This window comes from Lepidochelys olivacea (genome assembly GCF_965140295.1).
Source record: "Lepidochelys olivacea isolate rLepOli2 genome assembly, chromosome: 9".
NCBI classification, from domain to species: domain Eukaryota; kingdom Metazoa; phylum Chordata; order Testudines; family Cheloniidae; genus Lepidochelys; species Lepidochelys olivacea.
The window spans coordinates 17,660,169-17,671,449 of NC_140419.1; the positions used below are offsets into that span (position 1 = coordinate 17,660,169).

Genomic DNA, 11,281 nt, shown 5'->3' on the forward strand with positions numbered 1-11,281 from the left:
ATTCTGGGGAGTGCCTTCAAGGTTATTCTTACCATCCCCTAAAATTTTCAGACCACCAGCAGCTCTCACCAGTGGAGCCTCTCTCCTGCTGTCCCCACTGCCACAAATTGGACCAGGTCCCCCACAAAATCAAGAGAGCCACATCTGAGGATTTCACGGGCCATGAAAGTAGCACTGGGGTGGGGGGAGGAAGGGGATAGTGAGACAGTGCATAACGCTTGGTTGAGAAATCTGTAGACTTTTTTAAAATGCCTATCTGCATTCTCTTTAATTCATTATCTACCTAACTAGAAATAATCAAACACATGTATCAAATGCAGGGATTGTCTTTTCCTTGATGCATATAGATGCCTCTCATTGATATTCCTGGGTGTTATCCAATTATAGACCTCAGTAACTATATCAGTGATGTGCATTTTCAAAACTATACTCCAGAACCAGGAGGTAAGATTATGTTCCATTTGAAACTCCGGGTCTAACACGCAGGTTTATTTACTGACGTTACTGATGCTACAGGGCGACAGGAAAGAAAGACACTGAAATTTTTGGTAAAGGCAACTGCTACGAATGTAAACCAGAGAAATAACACCCAGTATGCAAGCTGTCTTTGTAGCTGCCTTCTACATCAGCCCTTTAGACTTAAAGTTCTACCAAATGTCCACTATCCATGAATTACATTGAAATCCAATGTCTAACTATTCCCCAGGCAGAGAATTTGGCCCTGCTGCTCCTCTCATATGAGTCTGATAATGAGTAAATTACTAGACTCCTTTCTTAGATCTCAGCCTCCAGCCCTTTTGGAAACATATGCAATGGACTCAACTAAAAACAGTGGCTGGAAGGGACAGGGCTAAAGCCCACCAGTTCTGAGTAACAGCCTATCACCAATATTTATTTAAAGGCTTTGTATCTGCCTCACTTGTGCAGTCAGGTAGACTGGCAGGCTTAAACAAGCAAATCACCCCTGTTTGTAATAAGGTGTGTCTCTGAGAAGGTGGGAACCAGCCTTGTTTTTTCTAATGATTACAGCACAGAACTTGTCTGTCTGTCACTGATTCACTGTGTGATACTGGGCACGCCACTTAAGACAGTGGTTCTCAAACTAGGGCTGCGCTTGTTCAGGGAAAGCCCCTGGTGGGCCGGGCCGGTTTGTTTATGTGCCGCGACCGCAGGTTCTGCCGATCGTGGCTCCCACTGGCCACGGTTCGCTGCTCCAGGCCAACGGGGGCTGCAGGAAGGGCGGCCAGCACATCCCTCGGCCCACGCTGCTTCCCGCAGCCCCCATTGGCCTGGAGCGGTGAACTGCGGCCAGTGGGAGCCGCAATCAGCTGAACCTGTGGACATGGCAGGTAAAGAAACCAGCCTGCCCGCCAGGGGCTTTCCCTGAACAAGCGGCAGCCCTAGTTTGAGAACCACTGACTTAAGACACAATCTTGGATCCCTCGGAGCTTTGCCATAGACTTCAATGCAAACAAGATTTAGCCCTTAATTTCTCTGTGTCTCAGCTGACCCATCTGTAAAATGGAGTTAATAATACTTCCCTCCCTCACTGGGTGTTATGAAGTTTAAATAATGTTTGAAAGTGGTCAGCCAAAATGTGAAATACATACACACACACAGACTATTTTGAAAACTGTCTTAGGGGTTTCATATTGGCAGCTGTCCTAAAATGATGCACATGAAAATTTTATTTTTAAATTAGTTTGTAAAGGATTAAATGGATGAAAAATGCAAATGACCAATCCTCTCCCCAATTTTACCTTCTTGAAGGTACTGCAACATCTTCACCTCACTCAGAACTTGAAAGCACGGGGGCAATTCTGGATGACAAAGAGGATTCTTATTTCACAGAAATTCGGAATTTCATCGGAAACAGCAACCACAATAACCAATCCCCAAGAAATTCGGAAGAAAGGTAAGATGTCACTGTAGTAAGACAGCTCCTGAAGATGACTATGTTTCTTTCCCAATTAATTTTCCCATGACTGCTATTTTGAGTATTATGGGTACTGTAAAAAGGAAGTTGGCTGAGTTGAACCAGAAGTGATTTTAGCATCCTTGCTGTCACAATTGTCATATAATCAGTTTAGCAAAACAATTGTGCTGACACCAACCTAGATGAATAAACAAAAGCCTGGAAACAAAGGCGTATGTTCAAATGAGCATGTCACAACTTTAGTTGTATACATACAGGGCAGAGCACATCATCTCGTGATAGGCAGCAAAATCCCTGAGTACAGCCAATACTAGGCATCAGGAAACATCTTTTTAATGGGTAGCTGTCTATTTTTATGAGGGCTTCCCAATTTAAAGCTACCATACACCAATTCTCCTGTCCACTTCAACATACTATAAATTGCCTCCATTTTGAATTCACTGAAAATCACAGACCCTACAGCATTGTCAGCCATGTGCGGAGAGGATTAGAAAGAACATTGTAATCTAAAGGTAAATGGGCAATTAACAAAGTGGAAGAAGTTAAATTTAATTCCTCAGTACAAATGCAAGGCCATTACTAAGGGGCCAGTCCTGCATACACTTACTACCAGGTAAAGTGCTCACTACCATGAAGTCACTAGTACAACTACTAGTAATAAGTAATTCACACTACTCTAGCCATATGAGACTCTCGTTCTGTCAGGATATGATTTAAGTGCATATGTAAATCTAATTTTTCCTTAACTATAAGGAACTATAAATCAGGAACAGATAACAACTTCTAAGAATGTTCAGCTACTATAAAAATATGGCTAAGCATAAAGGTCATGAGAGAGCTTGTCTGCTTCTAATTTTAAAGGCTACCATATTGAGCATGTGTATGAACCATATACTCTATGAAGTAGTATAAAGGCTCCAACTTTGTCTGCCTCTTTCAGTTAATTTGCATCAGATTATCAATATCAGAAATTGTTTGCTGATAGTGAATACGTTCATCCCCCTTTTCAATTTCCAGTTTGTCTTTGTGTTGGAATCAACAGTAGTAGATGTAAGACAAATATTCATGAAGGCAACTGATTAAATTATTACATGCATATTCAAATTTCATTCCATCTTGACCGGCAATGAGGGTTGTTGGGGTTTTTGTTTGTTTGTTTGTTTTTTGCACATCTGGTCTCAACATGTCTCAACAGGAAGGCAGTAAAGAGAAAAGGTTGATGGGTCATACAGTTTTTCCTTTCTAAATTCAGGGCTTCAGTCTATTTTTGATGGATGTTTTATCCTTGGCAAATTACTGCACTTGAAAGCAAAATTAGTGAATCTGTTTTCTTAATCATATGGCTTTCGTTACTTTGGTTTTAGTCCATTTCCCTTTCATTTCTAACATTTCTTGATTTAGCATAACTAGCAAGTTGTCAGCTGGAGCCATGATTAATAATTTCTTATGTCTGTCCAAAACATGTCATCATCATACTTAGATAAAAGATGTTACAGATATCTGTTCTTTGACTCTATTTGAATAATTATCCTCTGTTTCCTTTGCAGTTCAACTATCTTGACTCAGTGCAAACTCAGGGATTCTGTCATTGTGTTGCAAATAGATCACTTCCTGATTTTTTTAATAGGGTGTCAGATCTGAGTGATATCGGTTGATAATGGTTATTGTCATGTAGATGATGAGATGTGGGGGATGTTGGCCCATTGGCGGGCACAACTGGAACAACTTTTTTATATGTCATAAAGGCCACTATGTGGGGACAGTGATTCATGACATGGACAATTACTGAATCATTCCCAGTGCGGTTTTGAAGGAGTTAGCCATATGATGATTTCCTGGAAAAACTAAGCGACAGCAAATAGATGAAATCTCATTGCACGTATACAGGAGCACAATGACCCTAGAGGAATGCAGCCAGCAGGCATGGCCGCTTCTGGTGTGCTAAAGTTTTTGGTTAAGAAAGTAAAGATGTTATTAACAATAAACCAAACATCAATATCTAATGTGTTTTCATGAGGCATCTTCCTGTGTTAAAATTCTCAGTATATTCTGTATCATGCAGCATGGTTTAAGTCACATATATTCTCAAGCTAACTCTGTACAGACAACAAAGTTTCCATTTTTATAGCTGTACTCCTGGAAGGCAAAGGGCCACGTATGCAATTAAAACAATAAATGAGCCAACCAGTGCAGTGTTATTTCTTACATAAAAACACTGGGCCAGCTACACAGGTTAGTATAGGTTGACATAGCTCCACTGACGTCAATGGAGCTATGCCAGTTTACACCAGCTGCATAGATGGCTCAGCATGTATCAATGTATACATTTTTGTGGCAGAGCTGAGCACCTTTAACTCCCATTTAAGTCAATAAAAGTTGAGCATCTCCAAAGTTATTCAGCAACCTACAGGATAAAACCCCTTAATCAAAAATGCTACAGAGTACAAGTCTATAGGTCAGCATGAACTTAGCACCCGTTGTAGAATATGCTGTAACAGGCCCTAAAGAGCGAACCTGCTCTGAAAGCACAAGACAGTTTAATGATATGTCTGAATTTTCAAAATGTGTATTGCTATAATTATTATTTAAATAAGAGTGTTGGTTTCACTTCTCACTTAAAACATTGCATTAGATATTGAGAATTAAGGGACCTTTTCGTTATTGACATCGGCCCTTATTTTTGGCCACCTTTCAATCCAGCCTCCCATCATTGTGGGTGTAATTTTGCACCTGGACTTCAGTGTGGGTGCAAAACTGCAGGCACAATTATTTGTACCTGCAGTTGCACCCAGTCAGATGCCAGGCATAATCTGTGGGTGCAGTGACATAAGTGGGCTTCTTAATGAGTGGAGTTGTGAGCACAATTTATTGTAGAAAATATTGCACCTGCATTTGATTTTGCAAAATTGTGAGCATACTATTGGAGGCCATTTTTAAAAAATTCAGATTCTCAGCCTCTATAGCTCCCATTAAAATGCATTAGGTTATTTTGCCAAGGCTAGTTGGTATAAGTAGGAGTACTATGATTAAATGAAGGACAGGAAAAATTAAAAAGAACATCAGAAAACACCTCCTGACGGTTATGTATACAATGGAGTGGGATGGGCTCCCAAAACTAAGAGTGGAATTCCATGCAGTTTGGGCCATAATATTTCATTGTTTTTTAAACAGAATTCACAACAATAATTCCTTGATATTCAAAGCTAAAGAGTACAAAACACTACAAAGCATGCTGGAAGGGACCATTTTGCATTGGCAGCAGGAGAGGTCTTTTTCAGCTCTACTTGGTATGATTTCATAAGCCTGATTATACATCGATTGATTGATTTTTATTTTCTTTTAGAATGAATGGCAGCCACTTTAAGGATGAGAAAGCATTGGTGGCAAGTCAGAACTCAGACTTGCTGGATGATGAAGAGGCAGAAGATGAAGCAGTGATGGATGAGGAAGACGAAGAAAGTGAAATTGCAGGGAAGCCAGTCAAGGAACCGGTTACAAGTAACCTACATGAAGGGAGCCCTGAGGATGACTACGAAGAAACAAGTACTTTGGAAATGAACTGCAAGACTTCCCCTGGCAGGTTGGTTTCTTCCTAGTATTTTAAATGGTACAGTCAAATAAAGGTAAAAAAGAAAAAAAGAAAAGAAAAGAGTGCAAGCATTCCAAGGACCAAATTCTGGCAAGCATGCTAGGAAACAGCCCTAATGAGCTAACCCCAATAGCAATGTCAGTGTGCACCTGTATTTGGCTGACACCAGCCCTATCCTCAGCCCCTTTGGGCAATCAGTTCCTTTTAAGAGTAGAAATTATTGGCACAGGGAGCTATGAGCGATTGTCAGGCCAGAGTAGATACATATATAAACATGTAGCATATGCTGTCTGGCACCTACTAGCTGCCTGTGACTTGTGCAATGGTCCCATGCCGTTATCCTTACCTGCTGGACCATACTGTAGCTGCTTATGATTTTTGGTGAAGTTAAAAGTGAGGCAGTTTAGAGCAGACTTAAATAGATGAGAATTGGTATGCAGTAGCCTTATATTGGTGAGTCCTTATAAGAAGACCTTTTTTGGAGGCATGCAAAAGATTTTAATTACATTCAAAAACCCACAACCTCCATCACATTTTTGTAGGTATAAAGAGGATGAGTATACCAAGACTGGACTCTCTGCTTTGGATCACATAAGGCACTTCACAGATAGCCTCAAAATGAGGAAGATGGAAGAAAATCAATACACTGAAGCTGAACTGGCAGCTTTCAATACTTCACACCTGCCAGAGGATCTAAAGCAACCATTGTACAGGAAATCCAAGACCCAGGTAAATTCTTAATTCATCTTAAGCTCATTGTCACTGAGTATCCAAAAGATGGACCTGCTGGTGTGTGGTAAACTAGAGTCATCTTAATCACAACAGAAAGGTTTGTGCTCCTGATCCACAGTAAGCCCTGAAAATGTGCTCTCCCCATTCTGTGGTTACTATCAGAGCAAATGGGATATCAGATTGTTTTAAAGAGGGGGGCATATTCTTGGGTGGTGTAATCAACCTAAGGATCTGGCCCATGATATGTAGGTATATGGAATATTTTTAAAAAACAGTATGTTGCTGTATAATGTATTCCTGTATACATATGCAGAGATTACATCACTGTGATTAGTGGGATTCTGCTCTCAGATACACCAGTGCAAGCCTGCTGGAGTCATCACTTGTAGTCAGTGGGTGTGCTCCAATACAACTGAGAGGACTTGGCCAGAAGTATTTTCACAAGTTAGTGTGACTGCACCATTCAAGAGAATTAGTGAACTTTCCCTAGGGATGGGTCTGTTGCCAGAGGTACTGTCGCCTCCTAGTGGTGTTGCTCACTATGTCCATGGCATTTCTCTGTTCAGCAGCGTTTAGCTAGGCTGATATTTCAATCCCAGTTTCGAATGTTATTTGGAAGCAATTACAAAGGGGTTTCGTTGTGTTCTTGTCTTGAAACCACCCAGGAAATTACTACTGAATGTTTTTAAAGTTCTTTGTCAGCCTTGGGTGATGAAGGTAAAGAATTATTACTATTAGTGGGTCAAAAAATGTCAAAGGAAAGGTTGGCAGAGCTTTACCTAACAGATGTTGTATACATAAATCCAAATTTAGACCTCCACTGAATACAAAATACTCTCTAGGGATCAAATTTTGGCTGCTTCCATATAGGTGACATGGTTTAATGTCAAAGCAGTGCATTCTGCAGTGTTTACCACTTTCTCTTTCTCTTGTTTCCTCATTCAGGCATATGCTATGATGCTCTCTCTCTCTGACAAGGACTCCCTCCATTCTGCATCCCACAATTCTCCCAACATGTGGCATAGTATGGCAAGAGCTGCTGCAGAATCCAGTGCCATCCAGTCCATTAGTCATGTATGACATTGTGAAACCTTACCAAGAATTGGGACCAAGTCCAAACCAGTAGCATGGCTCTTTCGTATATGACTATTTAAAAGACTGCTGAGCAGAATGCCTTATAAATCTGCAGGGTCACTCATCTAAAGTCTGATGACCTTAAACTGAATAATTTTAAAAAGAAAGAAACTATTTATTCTCAATATTTTGTTTTGCACAGCCAAGGCAGCTGCTGACTTCTGGAGGATCAATGTGACTTAAAAAAAGTTTCAGTGGATTATGTAAACCATGGCCGGGAAAAATGTCTTCCAATTCACCCGGCATGAGAGGGTGGGGGCAGATGAGTTAAGACTGCATTGATACACATGGGCACTCCTTTAAAATAGAAACTGAATTGTTTTTCTTTTTGTATAAGATAGTTTGACACAGGATTGGGAACAGTTGCTTTTATGTACAAATCCTCTTCATTAAAGCTTTATGCATTTTAACCCTTCAAAGAAAGAAAGTAGTTCTATCATATGCACACTATCCATCATTAATATTAGAAACCAATAACAGGGAATATTTCATCCTCTCCGTAATTTTTTCTTCTTACCTGCGTTGTGAAAAAAAAAAAGAAAGAAGGAAGAAAAGACAAAAAAAAAAAACTTTGAGAGACAATACATAAGAGGCTTGTGTATATTGTAAACTATGAATGTTCACCACTCAAAGACGTTTAAGTCATTCAGCTACTTCTGTCAAAGGACCATTTCATCAACAGTACCACTAGTTCAATGTTTGCCAAATCATTGTAATGACATTTTAAATTTAGACAATCATGTCGCTGTGTTGTTTTGTTTCCTCTAATTTCTTTTTTTGTGGTGTGTGTACCATGTATTTATTTGTTGGCAAACAATTGTTTGTTGATTAAAATAGCACTGTTCCTATGTTAAACAGCACTGCTCCAATCCCCCACTACTTTATGATGTAGGCACCCATGTACTTCAAAACAAGTGAGGTGAACTGATCTGTGTATATTGGAGTGCAAAACAGTGTTCGAAATTTTCTGACATTCCTATTTTTTTTCTTTTTAATGAAACTAAATAACTAATAGATGCGAATTAGTTTTTTTTAAATACAGTAAATTGATTCAATTGTATAAACAGTTATAATTTCTTCATGAAAGCATGATTCTTCTGATTAAAACTGTACCCAATATTTTATGCTGGTTGTCTGCGAGCTTGTGTGATGTTATGTTCATGTTAATCCTATTTGTAAGATGAAGTGTTCCAAACTTACGTTAAAAAAATAAATAAATAACGGACTGTATTCAGTTATTTTTGTTTTGTTTTTTTGCCTTTTAGTGAGGGACCAGATTTATTTCCTTTTGTTTATAATCTCATTTTGAAATAATCGGCAAGTTGAGGTACTTTCTTTAAATGCTTTGTACAATGTAACTGTTATGCATTTCAGAACATTATTATGGGAGGATCAACTAAAAAATAAAGGACTATAAAACCGAAGGCATCTTTTTCACTCTCCTTTTGTTTTTGTGGAGTCATTCCATTTCATTTATCACTTGGTAACTTAAGGGTTAGGACGGATCTGTATCTCAAGTGGTCATGGATAATAATAACAACAATAGACTCTGGAATTGCTATAGTATCTTTCAATTATCTTAATGTACTTTACAGATAATTAAGACAAATAATAAGAGGGTCGTTAGTGGCCAGAATGCAGATTTAAATGCTTTACTTAATGCAGTCACATCTGGATCAGGCTCAAGGCCATGCATCCTCTGAACAAACTTGTAGAGTAGTAGACAAGTTTAAGAGACCCCAGCTAGCGCAATCAGGGAGCGCATGGCATATGGTGGACAAGGCAAAGGAGTGCTAGCAGGGGAACTGAGATGAAGGCATTCCTTTAGCAGGACTGAGATGGAAGAAGGAGCAAACAGAGGGCATTATCAGTTCTGTACATATAGTAATACACCAGGTAGCAGACTGGGAGAATCAGAACCGTACCACCAACAGAGGTTCAGTGGAGGGTAAGTATAGCCTTGGGGAGCTTGGGTAACAGCCCGGCCACTGATGTCTACGCGTATGTCCACACAGCAAAAAACAACAATAAAATCAGTGAGTCTCAGAGTCAGATGTTGGGCTCGGGCTGATTCTGAGAACCTCCCGACTTGCTGGGTTTCAGACCCTGGGCTCCAGCAAAAACCCAAGTGTTCACACTGCTGGTTTTAACCCCACAGCACAAGCCCAAGTCTGTTGACCTGAGACTCACTGATGTGGGTCTTTTTTGTTGTGTAGCCATACCCACAGACAAAACTCCCTTTGACGTCAGTGGTACAAGGATTGCACCCATTCTGTTTAAAAGCTTGTTTTGCAGCAGGGCTGAGCACTCGCCACTCCAACTCAAGATAATGGGTGCTGATGCTAGGGTGACCAGATGTCCTGATTTTATAGAGACAGTCCCGATTTTGGGGTCTTTTTCTTATGTAGGCTCCTATTAACCCCCACCCCTTCTCCTGATTTTTCACATTTGCTGTCTGGTCACCCTCGCTGGTGCGGCACAATACCCTTAAAACAATTAGGCCCTAAGCCTTGCACGGCTGCATTTATTGTTCCGCTACTTACATTACCAATCTTGTGTAATTCTATACCTCAACTCTGATAGGCATTGATACTGTTTCACGTAACACAAGGGCCACAGACTGCTCACATGTGGCCCAAGCCAAAGTCCAATGAAGCTAATAGGAGACAGTCTATTTCCTTCCTCGGCCATTCGGTCAGCCCCCACTCTGCTGCATTTTCTACCATGCTTAGGATGCCAAACATGGGCATTTTGATGGCAGGTGTGCTTTTAGTACCTACAGAGCCATGTTGTCATAGAGGGGTCCTGAATTATGCCACATTGTATTAGTTTGGGGGAAAAAGCCATTTGTGCAGCAAAATGGGTGGCCAAACATGAAGGTGCTACTGCTAGGGTTGCCAGCTTTCTAACTGCAGAAAAACTGACCACTGAAGCTCCACCCCTTCCATGAGGCTCTGCCCCTTCTCGGAGGCCCCGCCCCACAGGCCCTCAATCCCCCCTGCCCCCCCCCCGCCCACCTCACCCCCGGGTCACTCACTCTCCACCATCATCGCTCACTCATTTTGGCTGGGGCCAGGGGGTGGGGTGCCTCTGACAGGGAGGGTGCGGGGGATGAGGGATTTGGGATGCAAGAGGGGGCTGCGGGTGCAGACGCTGGCTGGTGCTTCAGGCTCTGGGCTGGAGCTGAGAGGTTCAGCGTATGGATGAGGGCACCGGAGTGAGGCAGGGGGTTGAGGGTGCAGGAAGGGATACAGGCTTCAAGGACGGGAGTGGGGGGGGTCAGAAATTAGTAGTTTCAGGGTATGGGAGGGTGCTCTGGGGTGGGGCCAGGGATGAGGGGTTGGGGCAGGTGCAGAAGAGGGTTCTGGGCTGGGGCTGAGGTGTTCAGAGCATGGGAGGAAGGGGGTTGGGGGAGTAGGCTCCAAGAGGAAATTGGGGGTTCTGAGCTGGGCATAATGGGGGAGGGGGGTGGTTCGGGGTGCAGGCTCTGGGCAGTGTTGACCTCAGGTGGCTCCCAAGAAACTGCAACATGGCTCGCTGGCTCCAAGGTGGAAGAGTGGATGGGGGGGGGGGGCTCTACATGCTGTCCCTCCTCCCGCAGGCATTGCCCCCCCCCAGCTCCCATTGGCCACAGTTTGTTTGTGGGAGCTGGTGCTTAGGGCAGTACACAGAACCCTCCTTGGCTGCCCCTCGGCCTAGGAGCCAGAAGGACATGCCAGACATGTTCTGGGAGCTGTGCAGAGCCGCCATGGCAGACTTTTAGCGGCCCCACTGGCCTTTGAGTGGAGCCACCAGGTTCCCCTTTCGACTGGGTGTTCCTGTCAAAAATCGGATGTCTGGCAATCCTAGCTACTGCCCAGTTATGTGATTGCACATAAAAAAAAAAATGG

General features: G+C 42.1%; 1 protein-coding gene across 12 annotated transcripts in view; it reads left to right on the plus strand.

Moving 5' to 3' along the window:
- The window catches only part of MECOM (MDS1 and EVI1 complex locus), a 459,726-nt gene extending 450,923 nt beyond the window's left edge, over positions 1-8,803 (plus strand). For all 12 annotated transcript variants that reach the window (XM_084639165.1, XM_084639161.1, XM_084639166.1 and 9 more), the window contains 4 exons: positions 1,771-1,915; positions 5,280-5,516; positions 6,068-6,254; positions 7,203-8,803. In XM_084639165.1, the coding sequence (XP_084495291.1) occupies positions 1,771-1,915; positions 5,280-5,516; positions 6,068-6,254; positions 7,203-7,337 (704 nt within the window). In that variant the 3' untranslated portion in view covers positions 7,338-8,803. The remainder of the gene's footprint in view (positions 1-1,770; positions 1,916-5,279; positions 5,517-6,067; positions 6,255-7,202) is intronic.
- The last annotated feature ends 2,478 nt before the right edge of the window (positions 8,804-11,281 follow it).